Below are 17500 nucleotides of genomic sequence, written 5' to 3' on the forward strand. Positions count from 1 at the left end.
GGGCTCGGAGCCCACTGTCCCGGTTCCAGGGGTATCAACGGTTTCCTCAGATCCGTCGGTCCTTTTGCATCAGAGCAGGGGTTTCTTTGAAGCCATGAGGAGAGTTATGTCTCCCAAGACATCATCAACTTCAGGTCCAGCTTCTTCATCCCCTAAAGCGCCTGTGTCTACTTCTGCTTCACAGATCTTAGCTAAGCACAGAAGACCCAGAGTCTCAGGAAGCCCCACTGGGTGGCCCATGCTCTTCTGAGACTTCACCAGAAGCTCCCACTGATGAGGTTCCCAGGAAGAGAGTGTGTAATAGGAAGCATTTAGACTCCCCTCAGGAGTCCCTAACATCTGATGCTGACTTGGATGAATCAGAAGGGTCCCCACGGTCCCCCTTTGAGGATATCTCAATTTCAGAGATACTTGAAATCCTTAGGTAGAGGGGTGACTGGCAGTCCACCAACCCTACTGAGGATGAGTTGGTTCTCCTGAAGGCTTTCGGGTCTCAGCCCTCCACCTCTTGGTTGTCTCCACCCTTCGATGAGCTTATGCAGCTTGTCTCATGAAGGGCGTGGGAGTCTCCGGACACCATGGAGCCTGTCCCTAGGAGGCCTAATAAGTTCATATCTGCCCCCAAGATAAATCCTTCTTAACCAAAGGTGTGCCAGTTGATGCCATGATGGTGGCGGCGGCAGCCACCAAAAAGGAAATGTCTGAAACTTCCTCATCTAGCCATCCTCCTAACAGAGACTCCAGGATCATGGATAGATATGGGAAGCGCATGTTTAGTTCAGCGACTTTTATACTCCATTCGCTTAACTATTTAACCCATTTTACGAGACTACAAAGAGATCTCCTTAAAGAGCTGGGAGATACTCTTCGGGGTACAGTAGCTACAGGAGCTACAGACAAAGTTGCCTCCCAGCTTGCTACCCTCAACTCCATTGTTAACTCATCCATGTGCCTCATTTCATATGCAGCTGAGGGAACGAGCAGGGCAGTGGGTACAGGAGTTGATATTAGGAGACACTCCTGGATGCACTTGTATTCCTTCGCGGAGCCCTTCATGTCATCCTTTGTTAATACCCCTTTTGATGGCTCGTCCCTTTTCGGGCCCAAAGTTAAGGAAACTTTGACCTGGGGTGAGCAGGAGGGAAAGACTCTGTCGGAGTCCGTTTTTCTGCCTCTACCAGACCCTACCCCAAGGGTCAAAGGGGAGGAAAAATGTGGTTCCAAAAAGCCCAAGGAGCCTTTCAGGACACACGTGGTTAAACCTCCTCCAGGGGCAGAGGAGGGGGCCATAATGGAAGACGCTGCCCTCACAGCAGAGGGGGTCTGCAAAACCAGGGTGACAGAGATCACTTCTTTGGGAAGCCCTACCAGTGCTCCTGAAAGGAGGCCCAACTGTCCTGCTCTGGAGGCAGTCAGGGCTCGCTTATCTTTGTACCCAGACGCCTGGCTCAAAATAAACGACAACTGGGTACAAAGTATCATTTCCAGAGAATACTTCATCCCATTCACCTCACCCCCTCCACCAACAAGAAAAATCCCAGATGCTCCACCCCATTACAGGAAACAAGCAACAGTAGAGGTCCTGCTATTGCTAAGAAAGAGTCATCCAGCCAGTCCCAGCAGTCCAGACAGGATCCTGAACTTACTCAAGATTCTTTTTAGTTCCAAAAAAGACAGGGGACTGGAGACCTGTATTTGGAACTCAGCAGACTAAACAAATCTGTAAAGAAAGAGAAGTTTCAGATGTCACGCTTTAGTCAATGCATGGCAGTGGTCATGGCTCACATGAGACGTTTAGGATTCCAGGTGTTTCCTTACCTAGATGATTGGCTCCTCACCGCCACCACCAGGCATCAACTCATTCAGACCAGGGAATCCACTCTGTTACTCTGCAACGAGCTGGGCATTACAATAAACTCAGAAAAATCTGCCTTGGTCACCATCGCAGCATATCATCTTTATCGGAGCAAAACTAGACACCACCATCACCACGCTAAGACTTCCAGTAGAAAGAGTCTTACGTCTCCACCAGCAGGTCAGCATTCTAATATCCAAAAACAAGGCACCAGCATCAGAAGTTCTGAAATTGTTAGGTATGATGGCAGCAGCAATTCTGGCCATACCACTGAGTCGTATGCACATGCAGATGCTGCAGTGGCTGTTGTTCACTCAATGGTCTTACCAAGAGCTCCACATGTCACACATGATAATGATCACAAACTCCTACAAAAAGGATCTTCAGTGGTGGTTGACCTCTCTTCATGTTACGATAGGATGTCCATTTGTTTTACCCCCACCAGTGGCCACAGTGACCACAGACACTTCCCTGATGGGGGGGGGGGCATTTTCAGGGAAGGACAGCCCAAGGCACATGGATCATTCAAGAGACACATATGCATATCAATGTCCTAGGGATGAGAGCAGTACTTTTGGCATTGCAGTCCTTCCAGGACTCTCTTCCTCTGGGTACGATTGCGATTCAGACGGACAACATGTCGGAGGTCTGGTACTTGAACAAACAAGGAGGAAACCAAGTCATACCCCTTTGTCACGATGCCCTAAGAGTATGGCAATGGGCTATATCCACCCAACGCTTTCTGTTAGCAATGCACATCCCGGGGAAATCCAGCGTGATAGCAGACAAGCTGAGCAGTGCAATTTTGTTGCCCCACGAGTGGTCCCTTAAGACGGAAATAGTGGACAAGATGTTCCGCAGGTGGGGCCAGCCTTGCTGCGACGTTTTTGCCAGTCACATGAACACAAAATGCAGAAGCTGTGTTGCCCTAATTCCTCCTCCAGGAGAAGCCCCAAGGGACACACTCGTTCATGATTGCCCTCCAGGTCTCCTTTATGCATTCCCACCAATCCCATTCATACCCAAGGTATTACAGAAAGCAAAAGCCCTGGGAAGGACCATTATCCTAATAGCTCCTCATTGGCCTCGTCAGATTTGGTTCCCCTTCCTTTGACTTTATGTTTTGGAGGACCCTTGGATTCTGGACCCAGTTCCAGATCTTCTTATGCACTCGTCGGGGGAACTTCATCCCTCTGTGCAGTCCCTGAAGCTGACAGCTTGGATGCTCCAATTCCCATCATAGCCAGGTTCCATAACCTTTCCAAAGAGACAAAGCAAATTTTCATATCCTCTCATAAATCCTGTATGAGGAAGCTATACCTTAGCAAGTGGAAAAAAAATTCTATATAGGCCTCTAAAAACAATATTAATCCTTACCAAGCCCCTATGGCCTCTGTACTAGAATTCTTGACCATGATCTTCAATAAAGGAGCTGCAGTGGCAACAGTTCGTGTTCAACTTGCTGCCATTTCTAACTTTCATCTTGGATTTGAAGGATTGAATATTATGTCACACAAATTATCCAAAGCCTTTCTCAAAGGGACCTTTCATATTAGACCTCCTGTGAAATATCCCTATTCTCCATGGAATCTAAGTTTTATGCTTTCCCACATAATTCATCCTCCATTTGAATCAGCTTCCTCATGTGACCAGATTTTTGTCATGGAAAACCATCTTTTTAGTGGCTATTACTTCTGCCCGCAGTGTGTCAGAGCTTCAAGCCTTGTCCATCAACCCTCCTTGTTTGATTTTCCATGCTGACAGTCTCACTTCAAACAAAGCTCTCTTTCTTGCCCAAAGTTTGCATTGAAACTAATCATAATCAAATTATTGATTTGCCAGTTTTCTTCTCCAACCACTCCAACAATCTAGAGTACATGCTGCATAAACGTGATGTTCACAGACAGCTCAGATTTCATTTGGATAGAATAAAAGATTTCAGGAATTTGTACCAGATTTTTGTTTCATTTTCAGATTCCAGGAAAGGTATGCTAGTGGCTAAAACAACTCTGTCTAAATGGTTATCTGATTGTATCACCTTTGCTTATTCAGCTGCCAGTATGCCCTTACAGCACAAAGTTAAAGCTCACTCAACCAGAGCAGTTTCTACATCCTCTGCTTTTTCTGCCAGACTTCCTATTGATAACATTTGCGCAGCAGCCACTTGGTCAAAACCTCATACCTTTATCACTCATTACAAAGTTGACAGGGCCTCCTTTGGATCCACGGTCCTGAAAAATATACTCCCGTGAGCCACCCGAGGTAGATGATGCTTGGGATGCTACCCATCAGTAAGAATGAACGGCGAGATAGAACAACTTCACATAAAGAAGTTATGTGCTTACCATAACATTCCATGTGAGTTGTTCATCTCGCCTTCATTCTTATATCCCTCCCTCCTACCCCCTCCTGGGCTCTCAGAAGACCAAGATGCTAAATCCTTCCTGGTCACTCAACCCTTCTATACTTTCTCTTTTATGGAGTTATAGAATGACATATGATATTATTATACGCAGCAAACAAGATCTGAGGTAACTCAGGGTGCATCATGGGATAGGGACTTGGCGTCGAGCTACTTGAAATCCTTGAGCTTTGTAGTAAGTGCCGACTCAGAGCCAAGGGATCTGCTCTGAACCCATCAGTAAGAATGAAGGCGAGATGAATAACTCACATGGAACGTTATGGTAAGTGCATAACTTCTTTTTTTACACCATAGACATGCACACTTACAACATCAGTGACTAACTCTTTCCAGAACTTAAAGACTACTTACTTACCCTCTTAACAGAAACCAGACAACATAAAACCAAACTAGGCTGTGCCCCCCACACCCCCCTAATTATATATACTAACTGCAGGATCACACTACGATGGGGAATTAAAAAACTTACTCCCCATTTTATTATTTTTTGATTGATCCCTAATGGCATCGTCACAGGACATTTCAAATACTTTTAAAGTATAATTTAAAGGTGGGTTGAATGTAGATGGTTTAACATAACGTGATGCTTCTCTAATATGTACATCACTTACTATATAACTCAAATTAAGCTTCCACACATATTCTTTAAGGTGTAATACAGTTCTAAAAACATCAGCTCACCGAGCTGGGACAAAAGTCAGTCGTAATTTCAAAATGTGTTCATGAATGTCTTTTAATTTAAATGTAGACAGGTTATATACTTTAGTTTCATACCTGTCTTAACATTCTGTTGGAATATCTGACCTCGTCCATCCTCATGGTCTCAAAGTTTTTAATCTCTCCGTTTTCCCCTTGTGAACTTGGAAAAAAGAAGAGGAAACCATAGTTTTAGGTCTAGCAACTTTTAAGCGTAAGCCAGGAAACCTTGCTGACTAGGCTTACGTAGGCCCTTGGGCCGATAGCCTTGTACCTACCTATGAACCTATGAAGTTGTAATCCATGTTGTCCCTAACAGAACGAAAAGGCAGTTTATCAAAATCCCCATTCTCCTCAGCTCGACGTTCTCTCCAAATTAGCATTCAACAGAATACATGGAATCATTACCATAATTATTAAGTTTTTTAATCTTTCTTTAGAGGAAAAACGTGCATTAAAAGAAATTGTTGATAATAAAAAATTGAGAATTATGAAGGCCAATAAGGGGGGGGGTGGGTTGTTCTTAATGGACCAAAAGCAATATATTGAAAAAATGGAATTAATGCTCAGTAATGAGGTTGAATATACAAATGTTGATGGTGAAAGTATAAATAGATGTTATAAATATGTACATGCTTTTTTTGTTAGATAGCCTTTTGGAGGCAGTATAAATGAGAAAATATTCAACTTTTGTAATATTAAAAATCCTAGCGTTGAAGTTTTCTTTGGTATCCCAAAATTATATAAATGTTCCAAGAATCCTCCCTTTCGGCCAATAGTGTCGGCACCTAATTATATTACAAAAGAAATTTCCTTATTATTGGATATTGTTTTAAATGGGCAGCCACGGTGGTGCAGCGGTTAGTGTTGCCACCTCACAGCAAGAGGTTCTCCGGTTTGATCCTCGGCTGGGGTGCCTTCTGTGCGGAGTCTGCATGTCCTCCCTGTGGTCACGTGGGTTTTCTCCTGGTGCTCTGGTTTCCTCCCACATCCCAAATACATGCTGTAGGTGGATTGGACACACTAAATTGGCCCTAGGCATGAGTGTGAGTGTGTGTGTGCCTTCTGTGGAAGGGTGGGCGTCGGGCTGGCAACTCGACACCGTAAAACTCCACTGCCAATCATGAGCGGACGGTGATCCGCTGTGGCGACCCCTAACCGGGAAAAGCCGAAAGAAGAAGAAGAAGAATTAGATATTGTTTTAAATCCATTAGTGAGTAGATTGGATGCATTCATTAAAGATTCATGGAATTTTTTGAACAAATTTCGTGAATTTAACAGTAATTATGATTATAAACTTGAAGTTAATACTATTTGTACCGTTGATATCTGTTCTCTGTTTACAGCTATTCCTCATGTGGAAGGAATTGAGTTTGTCAGAATGTTTTTAACTAAGTTTTCTGGTATTTCTACTCAACAAGTATTCTAACTTGATTGAGGTATTGTTAGATAATAATTATTTTATTTTTAATGAAAGTTTTTATAAGCAAAGAAGTGGAGTAGCGATGGGTTCCCTGGCAGCCCCTTCTTTTGCTAATATAGTATTAGGTTGGTGGGAAAATAGCATGTTAAATGTTATCAAAGGCAAAATTAATGTGTGTTTTTATAAGCGTTTTGTAGATGATTTGTTTTTTTTGTTTTAGAAGGTAATAACACTGATTGTCAGAGCCTTTTGAAAGAAATGAATGAAAAGTCGGATGTTTTAAAGTTCGCTATGGGGGATGTTGGTCATACAGTCAGCTTTCTTGATGTTACACTGCAGCAAAGTGATGACAAGAAGCAGTCTGAGAGTAGTATACACAGAAAAAATATGTTTACCAACAGTTATTTGAATAGTAATAGTAATCATCCAACTTTTATGAAAAAGAACTTACCTAGGGGACAATATATCAGGGCTAGTTGTATGACAATGAACGGCAATACATTGGAGGAGGAATTTATTTTTTATTACTAACCTATTTAAGAACAGGGGATGTAAAGAAGCTTTTTTGAAACAATAAGAAGATGAAATAAAAGCTAAGATGTACTCTTTGTTTCCACTGATTTTGAAAATTCCTTTTGTTAGCAACAAAGAGAGATCAGGCATAGGGGAAAAACAGTTAGGCTAGAAGGATGACTAGGCTAGAATGCCTTGGATATGACAATAGATAGTAAAAATATACGTTCCATCATAAATAATAATTGGAAAATTTTACAAGGTAATAGAGAATTGGCTAACATAGTAGAAGTGCCTAAGTTTGTGTACAAGAATAATTATAACTTGAAAAATCTGTTACAAAAAAGAATAGTAAAGAGTTAGTATACAACGAAGTTCCCCCAGTAAAGCACTAGGAATGTGCAAATGTGGACAATGTAATATCTGTCGTCACATTCATGAAGGACATTTTATTATGTTGGTCAACCCCTCATATACTATCAGTTTGAAGGGGAGATACAACTGTCAAACAAAGGGGGTGGTTTATATATATATATATATATATATATATATATATATGTATATGTATATGTGTGCGTGTGTGCTCCGGCTGTCCAGCTTTTTATATTGAGATGACTAATAGGAGATTACTTGAATGAATTAGAGAACATCAGTATTATATTAAAAAGAAAGACATGAAACGTGATTTGTATAAGCGCACTTTAAAGTGTTCTTATTATAAAAAGTTTATTTTTTCAGTTATTAAACAGGAACAGATGGATTTAAGAGGGGGAGACCTAAAAAATTCTCTTGAACAAAAGGAGACTTTTTGGCAAATTAAATTGCTGGCTGATAAACCTCCAGGACTCAATGGCACAGTGAATATAACATTTAAAAAAAAATAGAAGGGTGTATGTTAATAAAGGGTATTAATAGAGATGTTAACGAGTTTTACTGATTTAATTGAATAATTATTTTATGAATTGGATGTAATTAGTAAGTAACTATTTAACTATGGTGGATTCAGTGTGTATTTGGATTTTGATGTTGTCTTTTTGACGAAAGTGGCTAATAAACTGAGTGGACAGAAAAGAGGAAAATCCCAGGATGCAAAAAACTCCCTTACAAGCCTCAGTAAGAAACTGAGATCCCTCATAAAATCCTCCAAAGCTAGTTACGAAAATAAAATTGCCAAAGATTCCAAAGACAACCACAAGGCATTCTATAACTATGTCAAGAATCTAAATGGCAATGCTCAGATCTGCTCTGAGCTAAAACAGAATGGCATTAAATATACTGATCCCAAGGATATTGCCAATATCCTGGCAGATCGATTCAGTGCCAACTTCACCCCCTAAATGGCCCATCTCAATACTGGAAGATTGCCAAATTCCGGTAATAATGGCCACACAAGTAAAAAACGCACTCTCCAAAGCTAAGAATACAGCATCCATGGGACCAGATGACATCCCGGGCTGTGTACTACATGAACTACAATAAGAACTGGCACCTCACCTAAGTGTCATGTTTAATCATAGCCTCACCTCAGGTTTCGTGCCCACTGAGTGGCGCACAGCTACAGTTATCCCACTCCACAAGGGGGGATCCACCTTGGATCCCGGAAACTACCGTCCCATCAGTCTGACAAGCCTTATCTGCAAGGCCATGGAGCGTATTATCATGGAACTTATAAACAAAGACATTGACAACCTTCAAACACTGGACCCCACTCAGTTTGGGTTCATGAAAGGCCGATCTTGTCTCCTGAACCTGACTGACTTCTTCGAATCAGTCTCCAGAACCATGGGCAAGGGTAAGGTAGTCCACACAGCCTATCTAGACCTTGCCAAGGCCTTTGATACCATCCCCCACTCTGGAATCATAGATAAACTTACTAAACTGGGCATTAATCCCTACGTCACCCAATGGGTTGCTAACTGGCTTACTGATAGAACCCACACTGTAAATGTAGCCGACTCCAAATCCAGCTCCAGACAAGTGACAAGTGGAGTACCTCAGGGTTCAGTCCTGGGATCGCTCTTGTTTGGCATCTACTTCTCTGAAGTATAGGCCAACACTAAGGGACTCTGGCTAACAAAGTTCACAGATGACTGCAAACTGGGAGCCATTATTGAATCCCCAAATGATGTGGATACTCTACAAAAGGTCCTTACAGAAACAGATGCTTGGTGCCAGAGCCATGGGCTCAAGCTCAATGCCAAGAAATGTATAGTTATCCTCTTTGGGGAAAAAACATATATCCGTGAATTATCATATAGGTGGCAGTACACTAAACACTGAAAGTGTGATAAGAGACTTAGGGACACAGGTGGACAGTGGTCTCACCTTCGATAACCAAATCGACACAACAGTCAGGAAATCCTTCTATGTGGCACACCTCATCACTAAGGGCTTTTCATCCAGAAAAAAGGAGGTCATCGTCCCACTGTACTCATCCCTCATTAGACCCATTATAGAATACAATGCCACATTTGGTATGTACCTCTCAAGACATCTGCAACAACTGGAAAGGCCGCAGAAATACCTCACTAAAAGAATCACAGGCCTAAAGCAGTTGCCCTATGCTGACTGCCTTAAAAAACTCCAGCTATACTCTGTCGCATATCGTCTACTCAGAGGCGATCTCTGCTTAACATACAAGGCCATGTCAAACCCAGAGCTGTTGGACATGCTACACTTAAAGAAATTCCAATCCCTCAGAGCCACACGCTCCAGGGATCTAAACCTTGTCATCACAGTAAACAAAACATGCTGGAGGGATAGGTTCCTGACCCAGAGACTTCCCAGACTCTGGAATAGAGTGCCCATACATGTCAAGCAGAGTGCCTCTCTGGCCCTCTTCAAAAGGAACCTTGACGATTGGATGGGAGAAAGGAAATTCACCCCAGAGATCATGTCAGTTGCCCTGCTAGACAGGGGTCCAGGGAAGCAAATAGTGTGGGAAGAAATAGCCAGGGAATTGTTATGGCTAGGCTTGTATAGGCTGTAGGGCTGATAGCCTAGTACCAACCTATGAACCTATGGACGTTATTACGGTGTAAAAGTTTCCTTACTGGTTATCATATGAGATTTTGGTGTTTGTGGAGCTGAATTTTTTCATGATTGGTTCCTGGTATATAAGCCTTGTTATTTAAACACAGAAATACAGTAAATAAAACATGAGTAAGTAAAATGCTAAGAATAGAGCTGGACTGAGCATGTTATAGATTCCATGAGAATGCTGTTAGTAATCAGAATGTGGAAGATATAGCATTGATCCTCTTGAGGAATATCATACCTAGATGACAGTATCAGGAGATGTTAAAGGAGATGAAAATGCATACCCTAGGGGAAAGGATCAAAATATAGTGCCGTTGGAAATATTTGGGTATGTCAGATACCTTTTCCAAATTCAAGAAGTAATATCTTTCACATAATAGTGGTCTTCTGAAACATGAGGATGCATTATGAAAGCAAATATTAGTTTAGGGGTTGTATAGGTAAGTAAGCATTCACAGAGTCCATTACAGACAAATATAACAGCTTTTCTGATTAATCAGGTTTAGAAACAACTGGAAGATTTAAGGATACATGGAAGGGACATAAAGTAGCAAGACAAGAATGTTGCAGGACTTTAATTAACACTATGAATGACTCATCCTATAGACAGTGAATGGAAAGTGACCTAACAATCTTTTTCCTGAATTTAGGATATCAAATGACAAAATAAATGCTGTGAATGCCATTTTAAACAATATACACAGTTCAAAAACATTTGAATTGTATTTTCTCTGTGGTGCGTAATCTCCTCACCCTTCATACAAGGATCTGCATATAATGTTCTCAAAAGTCATACTGTATCTCCTAGAGAAAGGAAAGTCTACCTTCATTGACTTCTGTTGACCAATGTAAGATTTTTACCTGATGGTCATCACGGAAGTCAAATGTTTCCTTACTTGTGTTTGGTCATAATTTGCATTAATCTGCTGGTGACAGTTTAGAGTATTACCACTCAAAAAATAAAAATAAAAAAAAGCTACAATACCAACATCCAAACATAGAATAGTAATTAAAAAAAAAAAACAACTTTATAATCTAGGAAACATACAGCTGAAGGGGACATAAGAAAACAATAAACGATAATGCCATGACAAGAGGAACAGAACTAAAAGGTCAAAAAAGGGTAGAAAAGAGCAAGGTGATATGATGTTTCAATGAGGAAACAGAAAATGACCACAGTAGCCAGCTCACTAAAAATAAAGGAAAAAAGTGGAAGGGGTAAAAATATAATAGTGAGAAGACAAGCAGGCATAGTGAAAACAGTCACCTGCTGCCAAGGTCACACATCTGCCTGGTCCTTGCCACTACACTTGTCAATAAGATCCGTTGAGAAAGTGGCTTCTGTGTTGGTGGAGGAAGAGCCTGTTTCCCACTTCTTAAAAATCAGATTTCAGACATGATATAGAAGTGGCCACCTGTATCATTTGTAAAAATAGCATGGTTCTGTTAATTTATAAAGGCATGATGTATTTATTAATTTTGAGTTGAATGTTAAACAATCACATTTAAAATTCTTCACACTACTTTCCTTTTTTTTCATTTTAAGATACTCTCTGGGGGTCGAATACTTTTCTTAACAAGTACTCAGATCAGTGACACAGGAAAATACACTTGTGTGGCAGTGAATGCTGCAGGAGAACAGCAAAGGGACTTTACGCTCAGAGTTCATGGTAAGTTAAGTAAAACTGACTGGTGAAGTAATAGACACTGATACCACTTTGTTTTCTAACTATGAATAAGACATGTTTACTATATTAACGTGTTGTTGTCATTTTATAACTACAAGAGAAGTCTGGACGGACTGCCGTGCCCTTAGTAGTACCAGACCACATTCTAGCTGCTCACCAGGAAACAAAAATGTTTTACTTACTGTCAGGCATGATCTTTGTGTTCAGTAGATGGGCACCTTTCATCTACATGGCACATCAGCAGCTAAATTGGCTGAGTACTTTGGTTCTATTAGGTACAGGTAAAGGTTCTTCACTTACTTTAGGCACAAAAACAGTTACATGTAAAGGATTCTCAGTCACAGCTTCTAGAGATGTATCAGCTAGCTGCCTTTGGAAGCAAACATTCTTGGAAATAAAGAATCTTCTGTCTCTTTTCCAGGTTCACAAAATGGGTCAGTTCCCCTGAAGATATTAAAACCAGAAATATTTTTGTAAGTAGGATATCCATATGCAGTGTAGATCTTGGCTTCTCAAGACATTTTGAAGAGTAGCTACTTTGGTGGCATAGAGGGATAAAGCCTTAACTATGGCTTGGCCAACCTCAGGCGATTGATTGTGGCAGGGAGGGATGCTTGCACTCATCCTGAGGGAAGGCACTCATTGCTGACACACTCAAAGTATAGGTGTGGTATAAAGAGGCGAGTTGTCCTTGGAAATGACCAACAAGCCCTTAAGATCCACGACTGGACCCAGCAACACTGGTGAAAGTCCAGGGGGTAGAAGAATGTCTGGTAGACCTGACATGGACATGGGGTACTGTGGGCTGGACCAGTAGTAATGAGGCCTAAGGGGGGCAAAAAAAAGGCATTTTGAGGTATGGAAAGTTGACTTCAGTGATGATTTTCTGTTTGATATTCATCACACATCTTTACTTCTTTTCTCCATGTTCTTATCCATGCCAGGCCACCATCCCTAAACCTTTCATTATGGGCACAGTAGGGTTAGCTTGGTGCAGCATTTTTGGTGTTACAGGATGACTGTATGGAGGATATTTGACACTAGACATTATAATTCTCAAACTGAAGACACTGAAAATAGGGAACGATGCACTTGAAAAGTCAATAGATCAGGCCAAACATTGGGCACCTAATTGCAATAAATGTTGTATATTGAATAATGTGTAATTTCACCCTTTCAGTAGGATTGTGGGGTACTACTCAGAAGTACGTTTAAAATCCAAAGTAACAAAAATGACAAATGTAAGCACATTATCATTTATTATTGTAATATGATAGCACTGCATTAAAGTCAACAAAATGCATACACTTTCATAGAACAACTAATTGTTTTTAATTGTTTTTGCTGACCTAAATATATCTCAACTGATATATTAACATAAAAATAAAGTAAACATTTAGCTGTGTCCTGCCATTGCCTCTCTGCAACAAACATACAGCATGGTAGTATCCATAATAATAACAGAACTAAACAAAAGAAACAAAATATATCAAGTATAGATAGGGTCAGGATTAAGTGGAGACCCTAAAATCTGCCTGGTTTGTCTAAACCCTAAGGTGATGTATATTGGTGAGTGTGCATTGTGGAGTTATGTGAGAGCCATCTCTACTTTCAAGGCGACGTACTTCTCTATGCCTTGCCCATCATGTTAACTGACTGACCCAACATTTGTTTGACTTCTTATCTTGGTTAGGTGAGCATGAATTTGCCTTATCGTTCATCTCTGCTCTAGATTGACTTCTCCAGCACCTTGTCCACTAGCTGAATCTTGGACATAGTCAGGGCTTCATCCTGGTATGTCAGAGCCAACAAGATGTCTATATTATTATCATGATTTATTGTTAATGTGTTTCAAAATTAACCACTTAAAGAAGAACTAATTCAGCTGTAATCGCATTTTACCTTCTTCAAAAACAAACCATATCTAAGTATGTATGTAAGATCCACAGATCTAACCAATTACCACCCCATAGCTATTCTCTCGTCACTCTCCAAAATACTAGAGAGATGCATCCATTCTCAAGTCTCAGATCACCTCCTTGCTAACAACCTCCTCTCCAACACACAACACGGTTTCTGACCTAACCATAGCACCACCACCACCTTGCTCTCTTTCTCTAACACTATCTTACAAAATAAAAATGCTGGTTATCTCTCCTCAGCTACCTTCCTAGACCTTTCTAAAGCTTCCGATATGGTCCCACACAAACAACTCATCTCTCTTTTCATTAACCTATCCCTGTCTCAACCAGTCATCAACTGCTTTCAGAGTTACCCATCTGACCGCCAACAAGCAGTTGTATGGCAGGATGACCTATCCTCCCAACTACCAGTCTCCATAGGGGTTCCCCAAGGGTCCATCCTGGGACCCCTACTCTTCTCTATTTTCACCAATAATCTAGCCTCAGCCACAACACAAGGCACACCCATACAATACGTGGATGACTCAACCATCATCTGCACAGCCCACTCCCTACACGAACTGCAGAAAGTCACACAGGAAGCATTTTCCTCTGTTGAAACTTGGTTATCTGATGCTCAACTAATACTCAACCCAAACAAAACAAAATTACTAATCTTCCAACCCACCAAACTTACCCTAGACAGCTCTCACTTTAACATCACAGCAAAAGACAACACCACCATCCATCCTACAGAACACACCAAATCACTAGGAGTAGAAATAGACAATAAATTGAACTTTGACATTCATATTTTCATGACCATTAAAAAAGTGCACAAAAAACTAGGAGCATTATATAGAAATCAGCAACTACTTACCAAAGCAGCAAAGATTTCAGTATTAAATTCTCATCTTATCTCCACCCTACTTTATGCCTCTCCAAAATTTACTAACCTAAGACAATGCGACCTAAATAAGCTCGAAACCTGCTGCAACAAATTCGCCAAAGGGGCTTCCCACCGTACTCACCACTGTCTCTCACTGGCAGAACTGGGCTGGCTAGAGCTCCCCCACCTCCTTCAATGGTACCAACTTGCACACGCCCACAAACTAATAAACCAACCACTAAAAGTCCCCATCTCTCCAGAATCTACTCCAACCCTACCTAACCACAAGACCACTAAGATCCAGCCACAAAAACCTCCTACAGGACACAAGAGCCAATAACTCTGCTGGAGAAGAATTATTCTCATGCACTATAGCCAAACTATGGAACTCCCTCCCACCCTCAATTACCTCTGTAACTTCTTGCATACACTTCAAATCCTTACTAAAATCACACTTAAAAACTTGCTGGATATACCCTTGCAACCCCCCCCCCCAATACCATCCATTCCACCCACCCACTATCTCTCTCTGCCCCCTATTAACGACCTACTCTTAGAAATCCTGGCTACTCATGTTCCCAGCTACCTACCACATAGTACTAACTTCTTGTAGTAACAACTGCTAATGGCTGTTATGTACCTCAAAAACAGATTGTATCAATTGTCTACTGATGAATCTCAACTACATTTGTAACCATATTTAGCATCTGCCACCATGTTTTAAAACTGTAGTATGTTCTACAGCTGTTTTACATCTATGTTTTATTCTTGTATTTTTTCCTCAACTGGACTAATGTCTATATTTTTAAATGCTATGTTTCTTAACTGTATAATGTAAGTAATACTTACTGTAGAGCTTTTCTCCCCGGGCCTCCGCCGAAAACAGACCTGCGTCCAGTCGTACTCTCCCGGTCAACAAATGTAAATAAATAAATACATAAATAATATTAAACTATTTTAAAAAATCACTTATTGTCTAAAAGTGTACTGTCAATTGACTGTGATAGTTTCATAGATTCATAGGTATTCCACTGATTCTTATGACCAATCATGGCTTGCCACTACTCACCCTCAGCCTACACCATCTTTGTCTCACAGGGTCATACCAGTCAGTCGTAGAATAAATTTGTAGATACCTATCCAGTTAGCTAGTTTATGTTTAAAGGAAGTTTGTGAGTTGCACGGCATAACATGAGAGAAATTTTATTACAGAGGTTTGGGAGTTGTTGGATTATGAACCTTTCCCTCCACTGTATTTTATTTATCTGTTAGTCAATATTTAGTTCTGGTTCTAATACTGGTACAGATATTGGACTTGTGGTGAAACAGGAGGTCCAGGCCAGCAGCATCTCTGATGATATCTTCCAGCCTGTCTTGGTAGTTCAGTGACTTTAAGCTTGTTATGTTTTGGTAGGAGCCCTTGGCGTCTTTCTAGTTGTTTCATATAAGTGAGATATATCCCAAAGGTGGCATGTTGTTTGATAATTGGCTTGATCAGTGCTGAGTATAGGGAAATTAATATGTCTGTAGACCTTGATGATGTTTCTTTGGCAGTTATTTAAGCTAAGTAAAAGGATTTCCTGATAACCATTTATCACACGATGGTCAAAAGAGAGGGAGCTATCAACCCGAGTACTTAAGTCCCTGGCTACATTGTAATTTTTTAGTGGTGTGTTGTTTATACAGTATAATGAGAGCAGCGGTTGTCTACCAAAAGTGATTATTCTATACATTTTAGCATTAGTTTGAGCCCATTTTTAGTACACCAAAGGTTTATAGGGAGAGTTCGTACTAGAGGGTTTGGGTGTCAGAAGGTCACTTAACATCCACTTAGCAGTCATCTGCAGACTTTGTTTGTGTGTCATAAGATGACTTAACAACAACCCCATTTAGCAGTCATCTACAAACTTTGTTAGCAGGAGGTCTTGGCTCTCTGAATATCTGAGAATAAAATACCAAAAAGGAGAGCTCTCAACACTGAGCCCTGAGGGGCACTATTGGTCACGTTCATTTTTCTGATGAGACACCTGCAGCTTGCACTGCTGCAGATTCTGTCTTTCATCCAGTTTGCTATCCTGCTTTCCACATATGGGTCAATTTTTAAAACTTTTAGCTTTAGTATGATGACAGAATGGGGAATGGTGTTGAAGGCCTTGGCCAGGTCATGTTATGTTGCATGCACTGCATGGCCACCATCTGCAGCTTCTACAACCCTTTTAAAGAAGTTTACAAGATTAAATAGACTAGCTATACCCATCACAAAACCAAAACAATAAGGTCAAGTCTAACAAAATTCATGATATCATAGCTTATGACATTGATTATAAGCTGTTCCATGGCTTTGCAGGAGAGGCTTGTAAGGCTGTCAGATCTGTAATTACCTGGATCGGTTGTAAGGCCACCCTTATGGCTGGGCATCACGACTGCAGTGTGTCAATCATCAGGGACAAACCAGTAGCTATACTTAGGGTAAACAGTTTGAGAAGTGTGTCTACATGGGCATGTTTAACTCTATTAGTTAAGCAACCATGTATACTGTCAGGTCCCATAGAGCAGATGTGTCCAACCTGCGGCCTGTGGACCACATGCGGCCCTCAGAGCTCTTCCATGTGGCCTTCTGCAACATCGATGTACGCATGCCCCAAAACACTTTTGTTGTTTTTCGTGCTTGTGACCTGTAACTCTAACGTCGGTGTGCTCATGAGCCAAAGCATCCTTCTAGTTTTGATTTTTTTTTTCGCTAAAGAAGGGTCTCTGTGTTCGTGCCATTATTTCACGCCAAAGAATCAGTGTGTGTTTGTGTTCTCACTGAAGAGAGACTCCTGTATGGATTTGCCACCATTGCCTTTGAAAGGGACAGCATTTAAACTGTATTAATAGGTAAGTACGGCGTGAGTGAGTGCATGCATGAAAGCAGAATGTTTGTGTGCGTGAAAGTAGAAGAGTGAGTGTGTGTGTGTGTTTATGTGTGCATGACAGAGAGACAGAGAGAGACATATGCACAAAGAGTTTAACTATGATCAGTCTACCTACTGAACACAAACAAGTTAGCTCACAAATACATTGTACATTAA

The 17500-nt window shown here is 41.0% G+C and overlaps 1 protein-coding gene across 1 annotated transcript in view; it reads left to right on the top strand.

Moving 5' to 3' along the window:
- The window catches only part of HMCN1 (hemicentin 1), a 5606893-nt gene that overhangs the window by 3335218 nt on the left and 2254175 nt on the right, over positions 1 to 17500 (top strand). Inside the window, exon 40 of the mRNA XM_044085314.1 lies at positions 11495 to 11618. Within this exon, the coding sequence (XP_043941249.1) occupies positions 11495 to 11618 (124 nt within the window). The remainder of the gene's footprint in view (positions 1 to 11494; positions 11619 to 17500) is intronic.

The sequence above is a fragment of the Protopterus annectens genome, chromosome 10.part0 (assembly GCF_019279795.1).
Source record: "Protopterus annectens isolate FY-2018-M chromosome 10.part0, PAN1.0, whole genome shotgun sequence".
NCBI classification, from domain to species: domain Eukaryota; kingdom Metazoa; phylum Chordata; order Ceratodontiformes; family Protopteridae; genus Protopterus; species Protopterus annectens.